The sequence below is a fragment of the Rhinolophus sinicus genome, linkage group LG10 (genome assembly GCF_036562045.2).
Source record: "Rhinolophus sinicus isolate RSC01 linkage group LG10, ASM3656204v1, whole genome shotgun sequence".
Lineage (NCBI taxonomy): Eukaryota > Metazoa > Chordata > Mammalia > Chiroptera > Rhinolophidae > Rhinolophus > Rhinolophus sinicus.
This window is the reverse complement of record NC_133759.1, coordinates 71,519,392-71,544,750: the sequence shown is the minus strand read 5'-3', so window position 1 is coordinate 71,544,750 and position 25,359 is coordinate 71,519,392. Positions and strand designations below refer to the sequence as shown.

General features: G+C 50.8%; 1 protein-coding gene across 1 annotated transcript in view; it reads right to left on the bottom strand.

The window, feature by feature from the left end:
• The window catches only part of COL23A1 (collagen type XXIII alpha 1 chain), a 319,317-nt gene that overhangs the window by 64,665 nt on the left and 229,293 nt on the right, over positions 1-25,359 (bottom strand). Inside the window, exon 3 of the mRNA XM_074313377.1 lies at positions 420-464. Within this exon, the coding sequence (XP_074169478.1) occupies positions 420-464 (45 nt within the window). The remainder of the gene's footprint in view (positions 1-419; positions 465-25,359) is intronic.

The window sequence follows — 25,359 nt, the reverse complement described above, 5'->3', positions numbered from 1 at the left end:
GCTATATCTGGGGAGAGACGGGGACATATAGGAGAACTGTCGCATAATGTTGAGGGACCCATGGTAGGGACGTGGGATGGTGGAATCATCAGTTCCCACAAAGAGAGGGGGCTGTTTCAGAGTGGGAGACTAGGGACTGAAGTTTCTGAGGATGATAATGAGATTTGGGGGGTGCCAAGGGCATAAAGGGGACAGTTTCTGGAACTGTGATGTCAAGAAGTCAAAAAAAAGCAGTACTGGACACTGGGCCTGTGGCCTTCGGGGACAGGGGCTGCAATTGGAAGGGAGGGGAAGATCTGACCCAGGACCAAGGATCCTGAGTAATGGAGTGGTACCGGCCCTGGCGCTTCCAGTCAGGTCCCTGGCCCAGGGAAGACTTCCAGGCCTAGGTTTAGGAAATGGGAAAACCTGGGACTCACCGGGATCGCCTCTTCTTCCAGGCTTGCCACGCCGTCCAGGGGGACCTAGACAGGAAAACAAAGACAGACTCGTTAAAAAGGGAAGCCAGTGGGCTTGGGCACAACAAGCCGGCCGCTGGCCCACCTACCCACCCCGCAGTAGCATCCGGGGGGCAGCCTGCCCACCACCATGCTGGCTGGTAGAGGGGAGAAGAGTGGGGAGAAACACTTCTTCTGCCTCTCCTCCCCCTTGCTCCCCTGAGCCCTCCCCTGTAGGCTGTGCTCTCACCCCTCAATCACTCATTCAGTTATTCAACTACCTGTTCATTTATCCATTCGCAATCCTTCCCCAATCAAAAAGATTGACTACCTGGAAACTCCAATCATAAAGATTTACTACTTGGAAACTGGAGGTAGAATAGTTTGCAGCTGAGGAACTTCAGAGTTGTGAGAAATACAAAGCTGAGGGAGTTATCTTACGAAAGCCCTGACCAATACTTTTCAATATCCACTAAAATAAAACAGCAGAGACAACACACCACATGAAGACACTGTCATCGCATTTCAAATGCCTAAGCTCGCTAACGGGCACTATCCTATCTGTCTACTGTCGTCCATTCGCTGGCTAGAGCCTCCGGCACTGCCCCCTCCCACAGCTTGAGGGAGATGCTTACACATTTCTCATGATTTATTGCAGATAACGTGCACACCAATGCGGAGTCTTTTCAGTATCCAGCCCTCCATCCACACATTTTGAGCCTTTCTGAATTGATGACGGGGGCCATCCTGCCTCTGCCTTCTCTCCCTCTGCCCCTGTTGGTCTCCCTGACCCGAAGGAAAGGGTTCTGGGTAAGGACATGCTGACCGGCTCACTGCCCCAGTCAGAAGTCCAGGCCCAGCACGCAGCCCACCTGGCCTGGGAGAGGACGGCCTCTCCTGGAGCTCGATGCACACATCCCGATGCCCCTTGGCCTTCCATTTTCACTTCTGCCAGCTTCGTTTTCATTCCCTCTCAGTTGAACTACGCCCTGTTCTTCTTTTCTTTTTCTCAGGCACCAGAGGAAAGGTGCACAAGTGAAGACTGCAATTTAAATGGCACTTTATACCTGTCTCTCTCTATCCTGCCCACCTACCACACGCCAGGCTCTGGGCTGTGGCTGTATTACAAAGCACTGTCAGTTATTGTAAAAGTCAACCTTAACTGGCAGCAACCCCCCCCCCCCCCGCCACCCCACTCCAATTCCCAGAATAACCACCACAGACAGACAGACTAGACTGGTCATGAATCAGGTCTGAGGCAGGATGGTTCACTGAAAAATTAGTGTGTATATGTGTGTGTTTTTGCTTTTTCCTTCTCCTGTTTTTAAGCATTGCTCACTGAGACAGGGCAGAAAGGCAGGGGCATCCCAGGTTAGTGGGTTGGCAGTACCTCCTGACTTTTGTTAAGGGGGAACCCTGAGTGGGGAGGGGGAGGACCTCAGAAAGAGAGAGAGAGAAGAGACTCATCTGGCCCAGGAGGGGGTCCTTCCACCTTACTTTAGACCCTGAAACCTTATGGGCCTGGGGTGAGATGAGAATGAATTTGCTAGCCTTGGGGTCTTGAGATCAGGTTGGTCAAACAAAATTAAAAAATTAGAAACATGTTATTTCTTGCACCCAAGTCTGCAATTAAATTTTTTTAAAATTGTCATCAAGAACACATAAATAAAATTTACCATTTTAAATCATTTTTAAGAGTATAGTATGTTAGTGTTAACTATATGTACAACATTGTGCAACAGGTCTCTAGAGCTTTCTCATCTTGCAAAATTTGAAACTCCTTATTCATTGAACAATTCCCCTCTCCCCCCTCCCCGAGCAACCCCCACAACCACCTTCTACTTTCTGTTTCGAAGAATTTGCCTATTTTAGATTCCTCAGATAAGTGGAATCACACAGTATTTGTCCTTTTTGTGACCGGCTTATTTCACTTAACACAATGTCCTCAAAGTTCGTCCACGTTGTTGAAGTGACAGTTTCCTTTTTTTTTAAGGCTAATATTCCATTGTGTGGATACCCCATATATTCTTCATCCATGCATGTCATCTGGTGATGGACACTGGGTTGCTTCCACCTCTCGGCTATTGTGAATAATGCTGCTGTGAACATCAGGGTGCGGTATCTTTTAGAATTAGTATTTTGGATTTCTTCTAATAAATACTCAGGAGCGGGATTGCTGGATCATGTGGTAGTTCTATTTTTAATTTTCTGAGGAACCTCCATACTGTTTTCCGTAGTGGCTGCACCACTTTACATTCCCACCAACAGTGCACAAGGCTTCCAATTTCTCTACATCCTCACCAACATCTGTTAGTGTCTGTTTTTCTATTTTTTTTAAAAAAGATTTTTATTGGGGAAAGGAAACAGGACTTTATTGGGGAACAGTGTGTACTTCCAGGACTTTTTTCCAAGTCAAGTTGTTGTCCTTTCAATCTTAGTTGTGGAGGGCGCAGCTCAGCTCCAGGTCCAGTTGCCATTGCTAGTTGCAGGGGGCGGAGCCCACCATCCCTTGCGGGATTCGAGGAGTCGAACCAGCAACCTTGTGGTTGAGAGCCCACTGGCCCATGTGGGAATCGAACCGTCAGCCTTCGGCGTTAGGAGCATGGAGCTCCAACTGCCTGATCCACCGGGCCGGCCCCTTCTGCCCATTTTTTAATTGGATTTCTTTTTATTGTTGAGTTGTAGGAGTTCTTTATATAGTCTGGATATTAACCCCTTATCAGGTATATGGTTTACAAATATTTTCTCCCATTCTGTAGGTTAACTTTTCATTCTGTTGTTTCCTTTGCTATGCAGAAGTTTTAAGTTTAACGTAGTCCAATTTTTCTATTTTTGTTGCCTTTTTAATATTGCAGTTAACTTTTGTTAAAGTATAAGATAAGGGCCCAACTTCATTCTTATGCATGTGGTTATTCAGTTTTCCCAGCACTATTTGTTGAAGAGACTATCTTTTCTTCATTGTATAACCTTGGAACCTTTGTCAAAGGTTCCATATTAGTGATGCACCCCTGAGTTTTGAGAGCATAAATTCATGCAAGTTGCATAGCCCTTGATTTTCTCTGATACCAGAAACAGACCTTGAGGTCCATTCTGGAATCGTCCAGGGTCATCTTGACTTGGGAAGGCTAAGATTCTGGATCCCCATAACAGACAACAGCTCCTCACACTGGCAAGGGATTTACAGCTTATGAAGTGCCACCAGGTCCACGATCTCAGCTGAGGCCTGCAACACCCGCACAGCCAACTGTCAACCTGACATCTCCATGTGGGTGTGTCACTAAAATTTCAGGCCTGTCATGGCCAAAACATATGATCCGATCTCCTCCCAGCTCCTGTGAGGGGCTGACGGTGTCTGGGAACCATCAAGCTGCCACAGTGTTAGGTCTTTTCTCCTCTCTGGGCACATGTTTTAGGATGAATGAGGGTGTGGGAACAGGAACCCCACTGACACAGGCGGCATCATGCTCCTCTGGCTGTAGGAGGGAAAAGGCCCAGCGAGCCAGTCCCTGTCATCTGGGCTCGCGCCAGACCATAGAAGCCATGCTCAGTTCAGCAAGGCCGCTTGCCCTGGGCCTTAGGCTAAGGTGTGGGACATGGCAGGAAGGGGGACCACAAGTGAGAGTAAGGCAGGCTCTTTCGGATCCGAAAGCTAAAGCAGCACCATGGTTTTCTGATGGTCATTACTGGGTCTGACTGTAAAATTTTCCGTTTAAGTAACTCAAGCCAGATGAAGACATTCGCTTTCGCTGAGGAGGCTGAACTAATGGATTTGTCTGGGTGGTTCTCTTGGGTGGCACGGTTAGGCAGAAGGCCTGATGAGGACAGATGGTAGCACTGTGGGCAGCTTCCCAGGCAGGGTGGGGGGCCCCACCTCCCAGGGCCGTTGGGGGACATGGAGTAGGATGGGGGCCTGGTTTCACTGAGCACCCAGGGCCTGTGGGTCTGCAGGCCAGGCAGGCTGGATGGCACCCCCAACTGAAAGGCCTAATTGGAGAAATACAATGAGGCTGCTGCTCATGAACCCTTTCCAGGGCCAATCTAAACCAGATTCTGGAAGCTTCTGTATGAATAACACACAAATTGACAACTGGTCAACCCTTCAATCTAAGATTCATACCATCTCTAGGACAATTCCATTGGGAGGCAACGTGTCCAAACTCAAATTCATATCCCAATTGCCCACATGCTCCCTTGCAGGGTTCCCCTCTCACCTTAGCACATGTATCACCAGTACCCACATGGCCAAGCCAGAAACTACCTGGGATTCGTCCTGTGACATCCTCACCAGCCTCTCACCAACCGAGACCCCTTTCTCTTCTGCATCAGGCAAATATTTCCCCCATGCCCAGTCTCTTCCTCTCCTATTTTCCCGTTCTGCCACGTCTGATTTCTCCTCCTCCTAACAAAAGGTAGCTCACAGAAGTTGTAGTCTGCATGTCATGCAGCTCTGTGTCCCCAACTACCTGCATGGGGCAGGACCCAATGACGTTCGTTGAGGTAAGGAAGGAGGGAGGGAGGGAATGGATGGGTAAGGAGGCCAGGGTCCCTCCTCACCATTTTCTGGCATTCTCTTTAAAAGACTGTCAAATCTAACAAGATCCTGGGCTTAGAAAAGATGCAGGACTACCTGGTTTGATAAGCACAGGCCATTGAGATAAAGGGCACTTTCTGCCCCAATGGCAGGAAGACAGAGACGGTGAGGCCTGCCATACTTGGTGAAAATGGGGGCCCTGGGAGGGGGAAGTGCCAGAGCTGAGCTCCATGCTGGCAGCTGGGCTCCTGTCTGCTGCTTTTGCAAACAGAGAGGCTGGGCATACATGAGGCCTGGCTTGTGGAACCTTCAGAAGAGGAAGGTAGGAAGGTGTTCTTTCATAAGTTTCTAGACAATTAGGAGCTGAGGGTCGGCTATGGGCAGCAACCTTGGTTCAGCCTCTGCTGGGCTCCAGGCTGGCTGCTCACCCAGAGAGCTTGTCTATTTCCCCAACAGCCCTTTGAAGCAGAAGCTGGTATCCCCTGTACAGAGAACTCTGAGGCTAAGCAGGTGAAAAGCCCACGCAGCTGGTGTGCCTTGGGGAGCCCTTCATGATATTTGTGGTTCTTAAGCTGCCAGCCAGGACAGTTGTGCCTGAGAAGCTGAACCACAGGGCAGGCAGCTATGACAAGGGGAAAGGCAGTCTCCCTGCGGCAGAGCAGACTGGGGAACCCTCACCCCACCCCGGTTCTGTCCCTGAGCATCGGGGCCAGGCCTGCAGACCCAGCTGCCTGCGGACAGCTGCGCCAGCTGGTGTGGCTAAGATGTTTCTCCAAACAAGCAAAGCCAGGTCCCTGGCCTGGCGGTTTGCGCCAGAGCTTCCTTCTTGTTGGCTTTCTTCTTTTCCTTCCTTTCTACAGTGGACAGCCTCTCCCACTGCCAGCATGGACTGGACACTAAGGCTGCCCCGGAGGGCACCTGGAGTCTGTCGTGACTGGCTTGCTCACAAAGCTGCGAGTGAGAGGACAGGCCTTGGCAAGGATGCTGCTGGAAAAGCGGTCCCATTTGCGGAGTCTGTGGGTGATGAAGACCAGCTCAGGCCATTCTCCCAACCTCTGCCTAGGACCCCATGACTTTGGGTCAGGGGCTGGCAGCTGGAGGACTCCAGTGTTTCACAGTGGGCGCTGCCATAGTGGCATCTGTGAAGTTTCCTCGCAGAGGCTGTAGGCAACAGATACTAACAAGCGGGTGTTGGTATAGGAGAGGAAAATAAATGACTGATATGTAAGCTGTTTACCCTGAGCAAGTTACTCAACCTCTCTGAGCCTTAGGTGCCAATCCACACGAGGATACAAGTTTGGGGATGGTGGCAACTACACCTGCCTTGCACAATAGCTGACAGAAGACACACCAGTTTGGGGGCACAAAAGAGGAGTTTATTTGGTACTCTAAGAAATAACTGGCTGGAGGGGCCTCTGGCCCTCAGGATCTGGGGCCCTAATGTGTCCTTGTGTTCCCCCCAACAAGGGTAAAGCCGGAGACACAGCACTTATACCTCAGTAATTTTGCAGGCAGGGTTTGAGTCCAGGTGCTCAATTACACCCTGCCCTGCCCTTGAGACCACGAGGTCAAGGCCAGCCTGGGGATTTCCCATGTCCCTAATCAGTGTCGTCTGTGGGCTTGGGGATCAGGATGCAGAGGTTGAATGGTCTGGGAATGGTATTTCTCAAAGAGTTCCTGAAGTTTCGGGCATACAAGACTGGTGAGGGCCCCAGCTTGCTGGTAAATGGCTCTGGATGCCTGTGACGACCATTTGAACATTAAACAACCGCAGGGAGGATGATGGTTTTCTCAAGCTCTGTTCCACGCCAGACAAAATGGAACCATTTCTAACTCATAAAAATCTCATCTATAGTTGGGCTGGAGAACTCACGCAAACTGCCAGCTCCAGAGGTGGAGTGGGGGCAAAACCCAACAGGCTCTGTCAGACACCTCCTCTGGCAATGTCTGCCTATCCCCTGTCCTCTCACAACCCTGGGCTCACAGAACCCCAGACTCGCTTTGTAGGGGACAGCTTGCCCCGTTCTCCCCACTCCCGAGTCCTGCTCCCACTCCTCCCTCCTGCCAGCCAGCCCCTAAGGGAAGGGGCTTTTGTGCAGTTTATCTAATAGAATCTATACACAGTTCTGGAAAGCGCTTTAATCCCTCTCCACTCTTCCCCCCCCAAAGATTGGGGAAACTGAGGCTCAGAGAAGTCAAGAAATGCTCCCAGATACAACAGCCAAAAGGGGGAAAGAACCCAAATGTCCTTTGACAGGTGAATGGATAAGCAAAACATGGATATACACACAGTGGGATATTGTTCAGCCCTAAAAAAGAAGGAAATTTTGACACAAGATACAACACGGATAGACCTGAGGTCATTATGCTAAAGAAATAAGCCAGTCATAAGAAGACAAATGCTGTATGACTCCCCTTATATGAGGTACCTGGAGTAGTCAGAGTCATAGGGACAGACCATATAATGGTGGCTGCCAGGGATGGAGGTGGGAATGGGGAGTTAGTGTTTAATGGGGACAGTGTCAGTTTTACAAGATGAAAAGAGTTCTGGGGATGGATGGTGGTGATGGTTGCACAACAGTGTGAATATACTTAATGCCACTGACCTGTACAATTCAAAATAGCAAATTTAAATTACATGTGTTTTACTACAAAAAAAAAAAGAAAAGGAAATGCTTCCAGGGCTCTCACCAAGGGTCAGAGCAAGACTGTGAGCTCATGTCAATCTGATGGAGACCACAGTGATGCTGTCGGCAGCATGGCTAATGGACAGTGAGGTCTCCAAGGTCACACACTGAGATGTCGGAGCCGGGATTTTAACTCAGGTCTGTGTGACTCTACGGCCGTTTCCAAGATCAGTTCATTAAAGTATGATCTGAACTCCTCGGCCACTGTGACCAAAGCCAAGCTCTTTTTATCCTAGGATGTGTCCCCAGCTTCCTTCAGCTTTCAGACTGGTCCTCGTGGGCACTAGAGGCCCTTTTATCAGACCCTCCTCCCAGAACTCTGGGAGGGCAGTGGGGGTCAAGTGGTTTGAATCCTCTAGACTTTCAGCCTGGTGCTCCCTGAGGTTGCCTGGAACCCCAGAGCCATCGTGGGGATACACCTTGAATGGAAAAGGAAGGCAGGGAGATCCCTGGATTTGTTTCCAAGATCGGATCATTAAAATATCCTCCTACGTCATTCTGTCTTACAAGTTTCAGACAATCTTGTGGCCGTTCTCTTTGCTAATTTCCAACCTGGCTTAACCAAGCCCGTGGAGGAGGGAGCCAGGTTTGTGCCTGCCTCTGGGTGGGTCTGGGGATATAGTGCGTCTGGAGGGGGCACTGACGTCAGCAGAAGCTTGCTGACTGGCAGGCTGCCCTGCTTGTCCAGCACCTCGGGCCATGTTGTCCCCTGGGAATTAAATCACACCCTTTTACTCAGCAAATACAGCTCATTCCACAGGGATTTATGTCCCCATAGCTCATCCTTCACCATCTACCACATTGCAGGGAGTCTAATGGCGCTGAACCCTGCTGCTTAATGGAAGGTCCTGAAGCAATTTGGAAAAACAATGCCACAGGCTGCTGGGGTTGTAGGGCAAATGTTTGTTTGAAACCAGGATGGTTGTCCAGGCTCGTGACAGACCCCCAACTGCCCCAATGACCAGACCTGGAGAGCCTGCTACGACATTGTGTCATTCAGTGACCAAATGAACAGAGCCTATGGGGAGATGGGGAGGGGTGGGCTAGCAGGCATCCTCCACCTCACATTCACAAAGGGCCTCATATGTGAACACTGATGTTGCCTCCAAAGGAGCTGACAGTGCTGGATAGCCACGTGGCCCCTGACAGTTTTTAATAAAAGCAAGAGTTTGGCGCCACCATTTATTGAGTGTTTATTTTATGTTTGGCAGTAATCTTGATTCCATGGTATTAACTCACATATTCCTCACATCAAACCCATGAGGAAGGCTACTATTATCTCCATTTTATAGATGGAGAAACTGAGGCACAAAGTGAGTAACTGACCCTGTGAGGACATAGAGCTGGTAGTGGGTGGGACCGTGCAGGGTGGACCCTGGGCCAGCTTCCACACCCTGAGTCTGCCTTCCACACAGGAAGACGCCTATTGAAGGTGAACGGTTAAAATAGTCCACGAATTTTATACCCACTTCTTGGCATTTGTTATTTTTTAAAATATACTGGGAACCACAAAAAGGAAGGGGCCCAGAGATGGCGCTCTGAGGTCCGTGAATTAAATATTGAATTGAAGGCCACATGCTACCAGCAGCAGTGGACACCCAAGCCACGCCCTCCTCACGCCATCCAAAATCCCTGCCCTTTCCTATTGGTTCCTCTCCAGAGTCAGGAGGGGCTTTAATAAAGCATTTAAAATGGGATCAAGGAGTCCAGACCCACGACTCACGCTGGTGGCACACCAGGCCCCAGAACCATCTCGTAAGGCTCCTGGACGGTAGGTCTGGGAGGGTGTGCTCAGCGAGCCTGGGGAAAGGCCACTGCTGAGATGGGCCATGGGCTGCGTGTGTGTGCTGGTAACTGAGATGTGGATATGACTGGCCCCGTAACAGAAAAGAAACTGAGGCCCAAAGGTGAGGTGACCTGTCCTAGTTGAAGAGCTAGTCAGGAGCCAGGAGTGGAGCCAGGCCTGCCTGGGCCTGCCCTCCCAAGTGCCTCTTTTTTGGGAAAATGGACCATGGTGTAGGCACCAGAGCTAAAAAGTGAACTGTCTCACCCAGAGGCACCAGAAAGAAGGGCCTGAAAGAAGAAGAACACAGTAGAGGGGATGAGGGTGGGTGGAATGGTTTGGGGGTCAGAGTGAAAGGGCTCCCGGAGAAGGCTTTCGGTGAACCGTATGTGTGGGGCTGCCAGGGTTTCTGTGTCTTAGAGTGGGGACGTCAAGGAACTACTTGAGGGGTCCTCCTGAGTGACACATATAAGGCACTTGGGTACCCCGTGTTGAGGCAGACTAGTACCCAGCAATTTCTCAGGCCTGGCAGAGCCCCCTCCCCACAGCTCAGGAAGCTGAAGGAGGGCTGAGAAACTCAGTGAAGAGTGAAAAGCCCCTCAGAGAGACAAGAGAGACCAGGCCCTGCCCTTCCACAGAGCTCAAGGCCATGAGAACACCTCTGAGGGCTAAAGAGGCCGACTGGCCAGCTGACCTGGACAAGAAGGGAGGGTGGCGCAGGACTCCAGAAAAAGGGAGGAGGGCTTTCTCGGGCTCTCAGAGGGTAGAGGCTGACTCAGGTGAACCTGAATATGGAAAGAGCTGGCACCCAGGCCAAGACAGGGATTACATACAAAGAACGTGTGTGCCTGACGCTAACAGCTGAATGGCTGGTACTTGCACAGGTGGCAGGTACATCCGGGGCACAGGCTGTGTGTAGTTGATGTTGGGTGGTTGGAGGTGGGTGCTTGGAGTGACTCTTTGGGACTGTATGAGACCCAGGTCTGAACCAGCATGAATCGGCTTTTCCCCAGAGCCCATCATCTCCCGGGCTCCTGTTCCCTGTTGGAACACAGGCTCCACAGAGGCGCACGGAAATAGCACATCCCGAAGACACCAGATTCCTCAACTCTCCTCTTGCCTGAAGCCTTAATCATGGACACATGGCCCAGTGTATCTCCCTGAGCTTAATGAAGGCTGGAATTTACTGCTTTCAGAGAATGGAAGGCTTTTTATTTTTTATTTCTTTGAACTTAAAAGTCGTTCATGTAAGCTTTGATTTTCATGAGAATTCCTCATAAATTGCATGACGAAAGCCCCACACTGACCCACTCAGAAGGCCCCTAGAAAAGGGCAGGTGAGGCTGGGCAGCTGCAGGCCTTTGGAGCATGGCCAGCACAGTGGGGGCATGAACTTAGGAAGGGCACTCAGGGAAAAGCTCGCCGCTCAGTGTGTACCACCCGCTCTGAGGCCACCTGACCTTGGGCCCTGGACCTTGACTTCTGCTCCCCAGGGCAGGACAGCAGACCTGTCTCCTGAGGGGAGGTCACGTAACCCACAGCAGGGCTAGGGTGCTTGGACTTGCACAGCCAAGGAATATGGGACGCGGGTGGGCACTAGGGTGACCGACCATCCCAGTATGTTCAGGACTGAGGGGTTTCCTGGGACTTTTAGTGCTGAAACTGGGACAGTCCCAGGCAAATCAGGCGGATCGGTCACTCTGGCGTGCAGCCCGTGAGGAAGGAGGCTCTTGACACGGTTCCACCTCCCACCCGTTCCCCCTCTGAGCTCTGACTTCTGCTGCAAACACCTGCTGGGCCTCGTCCTACCTCAGGGCCTTTGCACTCGCTGTGCCTGCTGTTTGGGGCTCTCCTCACACACATCTTTGCATGACTAACTCTGTTGTGCTTCCTGGACACCTTCGCTGACCACCATCTAAAGTGTCCTGCCCTCAGGGACTCTTGGTCACATTTTCCTGTATGATTCTTTTCAAGCCATTTATCTCTATCAAAATTACCTAGTTTATTTTATTTCCTTTTCAGTGTTTATGTTTTTTTCCTCACCAGAACATGAGCTCCCTGAGGACAAGGCTCCTGTCTGCTGGTTCATGGCTACAGACCCTAAATGGGGCCTGTGACACAAGTTGGTGCCCAACAAACCATCAGAGCCTGAATGAGCTCTGTTCTGGTCGGGGAAGGGCACCGAGGTGCTGGGACCCAGAGGATGACGACAGGCTGCAGGAAGGGCACAGAGCCCTTCTGAGTCGGGAGAAGGAAGTGGGCACTCAGGCACCTGCTGCTGTCACCTGCTGCTGATGGCACACGCATGCCTGTGCCACCTCCCGTAATTCTCGCAGTGGACCCGTGAGGCAGGGACTCCAGCATCCCTGTTAGAGAGTGACGGAGGGGCTGCCCACGGTCAAGTGGCCTCACAGCCTGGGCCCCTCTGGTGCCAGCTGACAGGACTCTGAGGTCTGAAGAATCCGTTCCAGCTTTGTGGACCTCATGCGTCAGAGGAACCCAGAGGCTGAGGCAGGAAGGTTCTGGGGTGGCCCCAGCTCCTGGCACCCTGGCCTGTGAAGCAATGAGGTCCTTCACAGTCCACTCCACTCCCAGGGGGCCTCGAGTGAGTCACTGTTTGTTTTTCTTGACCCCCAGGGCCAGGGCTGAGGGCTATGGCTCCACTGGAGACTTTCAATTGTCAAGACAGCGTCTGAATTCCCTGGCCCTTGTCTGCCACAGGCCAGCTGCTCAGAGGGTGACTCTGCTGTCTTCCCATCCCCCGTCCCTCTAAAGGACAATTCCGTGTCCTGCAGCGCTGTTGGGCCCTTACGGGGGACTGGAGGTCACATGTCCCCTAAGTGGGGTCAGCCACTGTGGCCAGTTGGACTTGGGGCAACATTATGTTTTAAAGAGCTTCACTGAGATATAATTTACATACCATGCAATCCACCTAATGGTTTTTGGTATATTACATTAAAAAAAATTTTTTTGTTGTTTAAAAAATGTGGTAAAATATACATAAAACTTACCATCTTAACCAGTTTTAAGTGTACCGGTCAGTGGTATAAATACTTTCACACTGTTGTGCAACCCTCACCACCAACCATCTTGCAAAACTGAAACTCTGTCCCCATTAAACACTAACTCCCCATCCCCGTCTCCCAGCCCCTAGGAACCTCCATTCTCCTTTCTGTCTCTATGAATTTGTCTATTCTAGGTACCTCATGTAAGTGGAATCACACAACAGTTGTCCTTTTGTGACTGGCTTATTTCACTCAGCATAATGTCCTCCAGGTTCATCCATGCCATAGCATTGGTACAGACTGAATGTATATGTCCCCCCAGAATTCATATATTGAAACCCTAACCCCCAAGGTGATGGTATTAGGAGGTGGGGCCTTCGGGAGGTGATGAGAACATGAGGGTGGGGCCCCATGAATGGGATTAGTGCCCTTATAAAGGGGCCCCAGGGAGCTCCCTTCTGCCACGTGAGGACACACAGAGATGACAGTCATCTACGACCTGGAAGAGGGCCCTTTACAGACACCACGTCTGTAGATGTCTTGATCTTGGACTTTGCAGCTTCCTGCACTGTGAGACATAACTATTTATTGTTTAACGCAAATGGTCTATGGTGTTTTGTTACAGAAGCCTAAACAGACTCAAACAGGCATGTGGCAGAACTTCATTCCTTTTTATGGATGCATAGTATTCCACTGTATGTGTGCACCACATTTGTCCATCCCTCCCTGGTGACGGACACGTGGGCTGTTTCCACCTTTGGCTGTTGTGAAGAACGCTGCTATGAACATGGGTGTACAAATATGTTTGAATTCCTCCCTGCAATACTTTTTGGCATATTTCTAGGAATGGAATTGCTGGGTCACATGGTTACTCCATGCTTAGCTGGCAGCAGTTTTTATTTCTAGCAGCAAAGAGGCACATACTGTGCCTGGCATCCCTCTTCATTCCTGGCCCCCTTGGGAGAAGCTCAGCGTTTCTGGGACACGGGCCCTGCCCTGCCAGGCCATTCCTCCTGAGCGGCTATGGAAGCCCTCTGTACCTTTGTAAACAAGACAGACAGAATCCCTATGTCACAATGCCTGTTTCCTAAAGAGGAAAGATTGTATTTGTGTATGAGAAAGTCTGCTTTTACTAGTGTGGCCTAGAGCAAGCCGTTTCCTGCCTTGGAGCTTCTGTTTCTTTACCTTTGGAATGGAGATGGTGACCCCAGTTCTCAAGGTCATTTGAGATGAGCTGAGACAACACATGACATTTAACCTCTCAGACCCTCAGTTTCCTTAGCCTCAAACGGGAATTTGAATCCCCAACCCCCAGTCTGTCACTCATGTAAGTCATTCAGGAAACATCCGCTGAGGTGCTGCAGGCCCTGGGGACCCCTTGATGGACCAGGCATGGGTCTAGTCTCTGGGTTCTGGGGGCCAGTAACAGCTACCCATCAAGGTGCTATCTATACTCTGTGTTTTGGGGTGGCTGATAGCCCGATGGCTGAGCCGCAGTGGGACTCCTCCACGACACACTGTCCCTGTAAGCTCAGATGTGTTCACGCCCTTATTGTGGCACTCTCCATCTGCAAGGACCTTCCCTGTGCCTGGAAACTAGCCTCTCTAGGACCTGATGGCTTGTCCCTTCCTCCTTACAGCTGTCTGGAATGGAAGGAGGCTAGGCAGGGCGGAGGTTTGTTCCCTGGCTGGATGGGGATGGAGGGATGGGACAGCATGTGGCACTGCCTGCGTGGGGAGGCACCAATGGGAAGGGACCTTTGGTCTGGGCAGCTGGAAGGGGCATGAGCAGACCAGCTGTGTGCAGCCATCAGGATTCCCTAGACCCACCTGGCCCCTAGGGCTCCTGCCTGTGGTGATTCTGGGGTCTACCTGGAGCCATTTCCTATCTATTCAGGTGCCACAGTCTGGCCAGAGATTCCTGGGTGGCCCTAGATACAAGTGCACCTTTCTTTCCTGACCTAGGTTCTATGCTGCTTTGGCTGGGGAGGGGCTGGCCTGACACTGGAGGGTGCTTGCTGGGCCTGGGAAGCTGGGAGCCCACCGCCAAGAGCAGTAGCTCCTTTCTGTGGGTCCCAGGTCCTGCATACAGCTTGAGGTCAAGCTTCTGTAATTAGGGATGTCACCAGGGCTTTGGCCGGCCCAGAACTCTGGAGTGGGGTGCTGCAGGGAGCAAGGAAGGTGGCTCCTGCTGGAGGACCTGCTATGTGCCAGGCTTTGTGTTGGGGGCTGCACAGGTGTCTGTTCACCTATTCTGCTCAGCACCCCTGCCAGGGAGGGGGTACCCACCCTACCCTGCAGATGAAGTAAAAGAGGCTCATAGAGAGGGGACTTGTCCCATCACACAGCTGGTGTGTGGCAGAGCGAGGATTCAAACCCAGCTGTGTCCAATTCCAAGGCATTTGTGTTTTTCTCTTAAAAAAGAAAAAGAAATGGGGACTGCCTGGGGCTTCTCTCATTTAGTGAGATACCACTGTCTGGTCAGTGACCCCTGGGTGTCTCCAGACACGAGTTCCTTTCCCATCCTAGGTCCAGCACTGCTCTGTGGGGGCGATAGGGCTAGTGTTACTCTCAAAAGCGCTCAGGGTGCTCTGCCCACCCCCAGTTTCAGATTCAGTAGGTCTGGAGTGACCTGAGAATTTGCATTTTTAGTAAGTTCCCAGGGGATGTACTAATGCTGCTGGTCCAGGAAACACATTTAAAACTCAATTGGTTTCTATGCTCCTCTCTCTTTAAGTATTATTTTCTTTCTTACAAAATCTTTCAAGCCTCGTGTACTTTTCTTGGTGCCATGTTGCCTTCTGTATGCTCAGGGGATGGGAGGCTGGAGCCAAGCTGTGAGTTTACAAAACCCAGGACAGCAGTTCTGGCTTCATAAACCATCAGTAATTATTTCTACTGACTACTGCGGTGTACACTCACGGAGCATTCATTGGGTGCCAGGTCACGTCAACCCTCATGTAATTTTCATAGCTACCCTCCATCTCATTCTTTTGAGGAGGAAACTGGACCCAGAGAGGGCAAGTCACTGGCTTGAGATCACACAGCATCAAATAGCAAGGCCGGAATTTGGCCCATGGTGGTCTGGTGCCAGAGTTCACACTCTGAGCCACAGGCTGTTCTGTCTCAGGATGAGATGGGATAGGAGCCTCTCACCAATTCTGGAAACTGGCTGAATGGCCTGAACCAGAGAACTTACCCCCCTCCCCACCCCCCCTCCCCACCCCACTTCTCCATCTGAATTCCCAGTCTCTGTGAACAGCATCACCATCCAACTACCACCCACCAGCTTCTGGGAACGTGGGTGGACCACCCTGTCCACACTCCCTGAGCACTGCCTCCAAATACGAGAGGTACCAGGCTGTCGCCCTATGTGGTTGACTGTGCCTGGGCCCCGTCCTGGCGTTCTGCGTGTATTACTGTGAGCCTACAACAACCCCGTGTGACGGGCACCATTATCCCCATTTTACAGATGTGGAAGTGCAGCACCATAGAGGTTACCCTGCCCCAAATCAGGAAGAAAAAGAACCCGAGTCTGCCCCTCTCTGTCCCCACTGGGTCTGGTATCAGCATCTCTCCGTGGGCGAATGGTCACAGTCTCCTTCCTCCCTGGTTTCCCACTTTTTTCATTCTCCTCCCACAGTCAAGGCAGTCCTCTGGATCACAAATCAGATTCTGCACTTCCCTTCCAAACCACTCACAGGCTCCCCACTGTCCTCGGGACACAGCCTGAGCTCCTTGCCCAAGACCCGTCCAGGCTGACCCAGACTTCCCTCTCTGACTTGCTCTGCCCACTCCTCACTGTCTTTTATGCATCACTCCTGGCCCACCTTTTGCCAGGACGCTGGGCCCGGGACACAGCGTGGCCCCTGAGCTGTGTTGCTCATGTCTCCAATGTCCTATCTCCTATTTCTTGCCAGGAAAACTCCTATTCATCCTTCAAGACCCAGCTAAGACACAGACATTCCTCTGGGAAGTCTTTCTGGATGCCTACTCTTGGGCTAGGGATATTTACTTGTACAGTACTTGGTGCACTGGGACGGAGCTGTCTGCCCATCTGTCTCTCTGCTTGACCGTGAGCCCACATCCGATTTGCCTTTGTCCTCTGAGAGCCTGGCCCAGGCCCAGGCCAAACCCAATTAATCTAGACTAAGGTGAACGGTCATCAGTGACCATGCCAAGAGGCTCTGGATTTCGGGCTGTCCATCAGTGGCCGTGTCTGGGGCTGATCTTTGCTGGGCATTGGGAAAGGAGAAGATGGGATCTTTTCTCCTTTACGCCTGTCCCTCTCTGCCCACTGGGGTGGGAAAATGCCAGTTTATGAACCATGGTTAAGCAGCCACGGTCTTTCTAGCCAGGGCTGTTGGAAACCACTGGGGGCAGACCTTGCCCGGGTGAACTGCTCCTAACATTCTCTGGGGAGTGCCCTGAGCCCCCAGATAATTAGCTACATGTGTCTAGGAGACAGGCCTGGTTTTTTTCCCGAGGATTTATGAGAAGGGGCGTGTTCCCATTGACCTCCATTTCAGGAAAGGCCTTTTTGGAATACTTGCTGAACATCAACAGTAACGCACATATGCTCGCAGTAAGCCTGCCTGACAGCGTCATACCCGCCATATGTTTCTTGTCTCACTCGCATTTTAGCACTCGCTTTGGGGACTGTATGTATTCCTGAAGGTCCCTAAACACAGCTCCGAATGAAGCACTTATAATTTACCCTTCATAAAAGCCGTCAGTGCTCTTTCCAAACAGACTTGGAAGTGGGTTCAACGTTTATTTAGAGAAAAAAAAATATTTTTTTAATAGACAGAAAGAGAGTGTTTGTGAATTCTTTCTCCCAACTCCTCCTTGGGACCTTGGGAACAACTCCTTCAGCTTACAGACACTGCCACCTTCAGAGGGGAACGTGAACGTGTGAACACGGGTCATCTGTCTGCTCAGGCAGTTCTTCAGTTCGTCCTCTGTTGTTTCACCTGTTATGCTGTTCTCCCTCCATCCCACCTTCTCTTTCTCTTCCTTCTACTCGTGCACTCCTACCTCATCACTATTCACTCACCCCTTAATCCTGCCATAGAAAAACTACTTGTACTCGATACTTAGTTTTGGGTGCATGAATGACTTTATTCATCCAGGCAATCAAATATCCATCTGTATATTTGTTTATCCATTCATTGACCCATCAATCTTTGTTCATTTGTCCTTGTGGTCATCTGTCCGTCCATCCATTCACCCAACATTGACCCACTCTGTGTGAGGCATCAGGGCTACTCAAATGAGTACATCCAGTTCTTGCCTTTGAGCAGCTACAAGGAGCTGGGAGATGACATGCAAACAGCCAATTCCATACAATGCAGCATGGGAAACAATCTTAGAGAGATGTACAGGTGCCGTAGGGCCTGGGGAAGGGGCGTGGGTGCCTGGGAACTGTTCTGGTACAGAAGGGAGATGGAGCCGTGCACAGATAATGAAACCTGCCCACCCTCTCTGTCTCTTAGAACCAACGAGGCAGCAGCCTGGAGCAAGAATCCATGGGCCCTCCAAACATTTTCTGTCAGAAACAACCGTCTTGACTGGGCCCATCCAGATATGACACTCTCTTAGTGATCCTTACAGCAATCTGCATCTGTCTCCATTCTGCACAGGAGGACACCAGGGCTCAGGAGAGGGGAGGGGCAGATAAGAAGCGACAACGTCTGCATATCAGAGTTTGAGGACTGGCACTCAGTCCACGTAGCCTGCTGCAGCCATTGTCCGGTGGGTGGCCCTCAGGACAGCACCAGCTGCTAGCCTATGTTTTCCCACTCTGAAGGCTTCCAGGGTGCTTGGGACCCGGGCCTGATGGCTTGGGGTCAAAGTTTGCCCTGCACCCCACATGTCCCAGAGCTAACTGGTCACCCCTGGTAGTAAGTTGTGATCCCTGTCTGGGAAGCCGAGTGCTTAAAGGACCCCAAGAAGCCATGCTATGTCAGCACCTCCCTTCTCCTGGCCCTGGGCCAAGGGGCTGAGAACAAGGACCTAACTCACAGAGCAGGGACCACGTATGCCAAATTCCAGGCTCTGGCCAGGTGGTGGGCTCTGGATCCTGCCGAGAGTGGCCATGGTCCACAGAGAGATCCATGGTCCACTGGAACATGGTCCAGAGAGAGAACATACTGGGAGCTGGCTTGACCAACATTGCCCTGCCTGGGTGAGGATTACAGGGCAGCCCTTCCGTGGGGCCTCAGAAAGGAAAGAGTCATTTTATAGTCAAGTCTTCACAGAAGTCTTTCATTTTATATGGTGCGTGTCAATTAATTTATTTTAAAAAACAACAACAAAGTACTGTTTGGTGAAGACACACAACTTTATCCAACCCTAATCAGCGTTAGTTCTAGATGCTTATCTCTATAAGCCCAGGGATCTGTTAAAAAAATAAAAGGAGCCTGGTAGTTAAGGATGAGAGATGGAATGTATGCATTTATCTCTACTACTTCCTGAAACCTGAGCTCCAAGGGCAAGGAGATCAGGAGAAGAAACACCAGCAACAATGTTTAGGAAGCCGGGAAGTACGCAAATGAGGGATTACTGCTTGTATAGAAGTGGGACAGCCAAAATTTTAAGCCGGCACTGGGGAAAGCTGAAGAACAACCAATCTGCACTGCAAAGCTCAGGCAGCACCGGGTACCTGATGAGCTAGAATCTGGACCAGGGGTCTCAAACTATGGCCCATGGGCCAAATGTGGCCCATGGTCGATTTTTTGTAAATAAGGTTTTATTAGGATACCATCATGTCCATTCGTTTAGGTACTGTCTATAGCTGCTTTTGTGCTATGATGGCAGAGTTGAGCATTTGCAACAGATGGCATTGGTCCTTGATCTGGATGCCTGTTCTTAAGTGGGCAGACACCTGGATTTTTTGTTTTGTTTTGTTTTTCTTTCTATTTTTATGGAGAAAGGGAAGTAAGAGAGTTGCTTGCAGGATGCCAGTCACAGTTGAGGGAGGAGTACCATCGAGTGAAATTTACACATGGAATATGGAGGCCCCCAGATCTTTCCTTCCTCAATGTGGCTCCCAGAACACAGGCAGCTGGGCCTTTGCTTCCAGGCAGGAGATGGGAAGGCTATTCCTAGGGAATCTGATGAGCCCAGGAGAAAAGACCCAGCCAGCTCATGCCTCTGTGAAGCTACAGTTGACCAGCCTCATCTGTGTCCGTGGAGCTGCCAGTCAGCATTTTAGATTTCCACTCTGAAAAATGAGCCAAAGGTGTCGGACATTTGCGGGACACTCTCACATGAAAGACAGAAAGCAAAACAAGTGGAGAAAAGTATCAGAGGACACAGGCTTTTAAAAACAGAAAACCTAGGGCTGGCCCGGTAGCTCAGGCGGTTAGAGCTCCATGCTCCTAACTCCGAAGGCTGCCGGTTCGGTTCCCACATGGGCCAGTGGGCTCTCAACCACAAAGTTGCCAGTTCAATTCCTCGAGTCCCGCAAGGGATGGTGGGCAGCGCCCCCCGCAACTAAGATTGAACATGGTACCTTGAGCTGAGCTGCCGCTAAGCTTCAGGATGGTTGAGTTGGTTGGAGCCTGTCCTCTCAACCACAGGGTTGCTGGTTCGACTCCCGGAAGGGATGGTGGGCTGTGCCCCCTGCAACTAGAAAATGGCCACTGGACCTGAAGCTGAGCTGCGCCCTCCGCAACTAAGACTGAAAAGACAACAACTTGAAGCTGAACGGCGCCCCCCACAACTAAGATTGAAAGGACAACAACTTGACTTGGAAAAAAGGCCTGGAAGTACACACTGTTCCCCAATAAAGTCCTGTAAAAAAAACAAAAAAAAAAACAACAACAAAAAACAGAAAACCTAAAAAAAACCCCACCACAATTACTATGTTCAGAGATAATGGTGGATATGATATCCACGAAGCTAGGTCAAGATGCTATTAAAAAGGAATATTCAGAGAACATTTGCACAAAATTTCTTACAAAATAAAAACATGATAGCAAAAATTAAGATTTCATTAGAAATGGAGCTGCGAGAGAAAGGTGGGCACAGTCTCCATGCAGATAGAACAACAGAATGAACAGATGCAGAAAATTGGAAAAAGAAAGAAAGTTAGTCCAGGAAATTGGACTCAGTCCAGGGACTGTCCCCTCTCCCCTCATAATAAAAACTTCAGAAAGAAAGAACAGAAATTTCAAGGGGAAATCATTAAAGAAATCATTCAAGAAATTTGGATATTTTGAGATTTCTTTCTTGGATTTCTTTCTGAGTCCAGCTCAGTGAAAGACAGCAGACCTTGCTAATGCACTTCATCTTGAAATTTCAGAACACTGGGATTAACGAGAAGGTTCCAAAAACTTCCAGAAAGAAAATAGCAGGTTTCATGCAAAGGACTGAGAAAAAGGGAAGGCTTTTGTCTTCTAATAGGTAATGCCTAAAATGGAAAAATCAAGAAGTTGCAAGATAGTCACGTTTTTTAGAGGAAGGTGATAATTACCAACGGAACCCCCCACTATTTTTCAGGTGCTGTGCCAGGGACTGGGGATAAATGGGAGTGAGACAGGCACAGCCCACACCATCATTACAGACTAGTGGGGGAGATAGGCACTCGTGCACTGATGGTGGACCAAATTACCAACTGGTGAGTGCTGTAAGGAAAAGGTACAGGGACGTCGGACAGTATGTGACTGATGTACACAACCTGGTCTGGAGAGTTAAGGTTTCCCTGAGAAACTTACACTTGAGATGAGGCCAGACAGACACCTGGAGCTGCCTGGGCAAAGACAGCAGGTGCAAAGTCTCTGGGCGAGAGGTAACAGGACCTCAACCTTGTACCCCATCAGAATACCCTTAAGGGACCATAGCACAGAGTTTCTGATTCATTATATTTTGGGGTGGGGCTTCAGAATTTGTAATTCTAACAATTGCACACGACAGTGATGCCCCTGGCCCAGTGTGAGAAGCACTGATCTAAATGTCTGCAGAGCCCAATTCTAAGAGGCTTGTATTTTATCTTTCAGGCCAGCAGTTCCCAAACAGGAGAATAATCTGGGTGTTTGTTGAGCGTGCAAATTTCCTGGCCACCCTAGAGATTCTGATTCCTTGGGCTGGGCAGGGCCTGACAACGTGTATTGACTTAGATGCCCATGGTCCCAGGGGGCCACTCGAGGTCTGGGAGCCAGGGGATAGGCAGGTACCTCATGCAGTCATGCAGGAGCAAGATGACGGGGCCTCACCAAGCCAGGCGAGGGACTAGAGGTGGAGAGGGTGGGACTGAAGATGACTTGAAGATGAACAGTGAAAACCAAAGGGTGTGTAGGAACACGGCCAGCCTGGGTAGCTCTGGCCTTGGGGGTCCGGGATCAGACTTCAGGCGCCCCAGCCAACAAGCACTGTCAGATCCAGTGCTTCAAAGCCCCTTTGTCAGGCAGAAAGCCCTTCTCCAGGTGGCCAATTTCAGGTTTCAAGTGTCAGCTGGATTTTCTGCTCCCAGTCCCCTCCAACTCCCCTGAAACCTTTCTGCCAAATTGATTTCCAAATTTTGTGAAACAAATTTATTCCCAGGTGAAAACCACCATATCTGATTTCTTCTGCTGATGACCCAGCCAAGATGGAAATCTGCTGTGTCTGACTTTAGAATCCACCAGTCAGCTTCTGATTCTAAGACAACTGGACGAAGCCTCAATGCCAACTCCATCAGAGGGTGGCCAGCCCCTGAGCCCCACCTACCAGCCCTGACCTTTCCAAGACCCAACCCCAGGCTCTCCCTGCCAGCAAAGAGGGAGAAACCACAGACCCCACAAAACAGTCATGCCCCGCCCCGGCCCCCCTCAGACCCACTGTTTTTTGGCCAGAACAAGAGTCAACAGAAGTCCAAAAATGCCCTTATGGACCCTGTGTCAGGCCTGCCTCCTCGGGGTCCTCCCTGGGCAATCTCAGTCCACCTGCATTTGGACTCAGGATGAAAGGCCCAAATGAAAGGCCGAAATGAAAGGCGGTGGAACAGCTGTCCCACGGGGCCCTCTGCCCACGTGACATGGAGCTGTCAGTACAAAGTTTCAGGAATTGGAGGCCTGAGCCACTTGCTCTCTGGCTGGCTGGCCCCAGAAGGCACGTGTTCAAGGGGAGATGTGGTTTCTGTAGGCTTCTCAGGGACCCCTGGGACATTGTACTGCTGCCCTCCCTCTACGGGGCTACAGGAGAAGGGCCCTGAGACCCCTGCCTTCCTGAGGTTGTCCACGCTGCCCCGCCCCGCCCCATGTCAGTTATGAAGTATGGACCGCCCCTCCAGGCACTGTATTTCTGTGTGCTTTGACATTTTGTTTCTCTGGTCAGTTCTCACAGCCACCCTGCGCAGCACAGTCCCTCTTTTCTGTGTCACTTAGGGCCTGTCCTCCTGCTCAAACCCTCCAGCCTTCCTCTGCACTCAGGCAAAGATCCCCACTTCCCCTTGGCCTGTACCATGCTGTCCATCTGTCCCTCGGCTACATCTGGGATATCATTTCAAATCCCGCCCACCCCAATTAACCACACAGACCTTCTTTCTGCCCCTCCCATGTCCCTACCCCCCATTCCCACTTCAGAGGAGGTGGGCTTTCTGCCTGGGAAGGCCTGCTGCCTCCCATGGTGGCCCCTTCTCATCATTCAGGTCTCAGCTCAAGAGTAACCTCCTCAGAGTGGCATTCTCTGCCGGCCTTCCTGTCTCCCTGGTACTTCACCACATCCGATGGTGTCCCCACATCGCAGATCCCATCCTGCTGGAGTGTCAGCCCCTGACAGGACAGACCTTGTCTAGCTGATTTCCTGGTGCTTGGCATACGGTAGGGGCTCAGAAATACTTGTTGAACAAATGAGATGAGAAAACAAAAACCTGTAGAGAAGCGACATGCCCCAAATCACAAGCTAACAGAGGCCTATCAGGCCCTGGGCTGGTCAGGCTGTCACCCTGTGGTCCCTGGGGTACTGGCTAGGGTGGCTCTGTGTGGCCATTTCCTCTCACGAATGCCTTCTGGTCAAAGGAACCTGGGCGGCAGAAATGCTACTTCTGGGTTTATCTCGCAGAGATGGTTTGAGAGCCTGCAAACCAGGTCACAAAGGGCAGGAGTGGCCAGCAGAGGCTTTGAAGCCAAACAGACCTGGGCTGACTCCCAGCTCTGCCGCTCGCGTGCTGAGTGGCCCTGGGCAGGTCACCTCATCTCCCTGAAGTTTCCCAGTCTGTAAGCCCGGGATCACATGGCATCTACCTTCTCGAGTTGTTGTGAAGCTTATGTAACGAGCGGCAGGTCATGCACTGAACATAGGCCTGGCACTTGGTAACATTGCAATAAAAATAAAAGTGGCTACCAATTAGTCCGGGGATGTGAAGTACAGACAGGGAATGTAGTGAATGTTGCAACAACTATGTATGGTGCCAGGTGCGTACTAGACTAATCGGGGGATCACTGCATAAATTATGTAAATGTCTAACCACTATGCTGTACACCTGAAATTAATATAAAATAATATTGACTTTCAACTGTAACTGAAAAAAAAAAAGGGAAGTGCAGAACAGTACCTGGTTTCACTTAGGTAAATTGGGTGAAGAATAAAATGAAAGGAAAAAAAAGTGGCCGCTCCGCCTGCCAAAGGCTGAGGCTCACACTCATGATCCAGCTCAAGCCCCCGTTTTGATGGGGGCTCCTGGCCACGTGACCCCGGGGCTCTGTTCATGGCTTTCAGGGAATCAGCGGTCCTCAGGGGAGTATGGCTCTGAGGACAGACAGCCACTGGTAGGAGGGTGGGGCAGGCACAAATGCCTCAGGGCACAGCAGTTTGGATGCATGCATTTGGCTTCTCCATTTTGGGCAAAGCTGGGACATCTGCACTGTTTTTCATCTTTTAATCCCAGCTGTTATCAGCTGCTGGGAAATAGCTGAGCCCAGTCTCCAAGCTGGCAGAAACTTCCTCTGAATTCCACCCTAGAACAAAGAGTTCCAAAAGAGTGACACAGCTGCCCAGACTGGCAGCCCGGGCGGCTAGCCAGCAGGGTCAGGCCGGGAGGAAGGCACGTGAAAGCTGAGCAAAGACGCTTGGCTAGAGGGTGGGCACAGCTGCCAGGAGGCTGACCAGCTGGCCTGCCAGGGACCACCCCGGGCTCTGGGCATCAGGGATTAGGGGGTATCTTCTCTTCATTGCCTCTGTGTTTGGGCGTGAAGTTCCTGGTCCAAGCTCACAGATACAAGGTGGAAGGGGGCTTGGCTAGATCTCCGCTGAATGACCAGAGCTCCGAGTGTTCGATGGTAGTTTGTGGCTCCCCCAAAACTCTTGATTACCCTCTTCACATTTGGATGCATTCCCGTAGTGTAAACCCAACCTTGCAATACTGATGACAAACTTCCCTGCTTTCTTGGGCTTGCGGCAGGTGTTATTTCTGTCTCACCCATCAGACACATCTGCTTCAGAGATGAGTTAGGTGGGGACAGAGGTGGGGCTCATTCCGGTGGTAGAGCCAGCAGCCTCAGGACGTTGCCTGATCAGGCGCTGATGCCACTGGCGCTGGGCTGGCTCTGGCTCTGGCTCTGGGAGCCACTCCTGAAGCTCTGTCCTCCTCGGGCTTCACATCCCTTACTAATCCTTTCTTTTTCTTTCTTTTTCTTAAACTAGCTGGGCTGGATTCTGTTGTCTGCAACTGTGAATCCTGACAAACTCCTCCAATGACCCCCTGGCAGACTTTCCAACTCTCCTGCCTGTAGACATAAGCGGGTTACATAGACAAAGGAAACAGACTCGTTCAGCAAAGATCAGAAGGCAGCCCTCGTGATCGATATTTGATTTCTGATAGAGATGTGGTTCAAAGAAGCCTTTCATTACTAGGAGAAAAGAGAGTGCAATCCCCAGATTACAGGGTGACTAACACTGTTTCAGGGTTGGAGAGACAGTGAGGACAAGTGGAAACT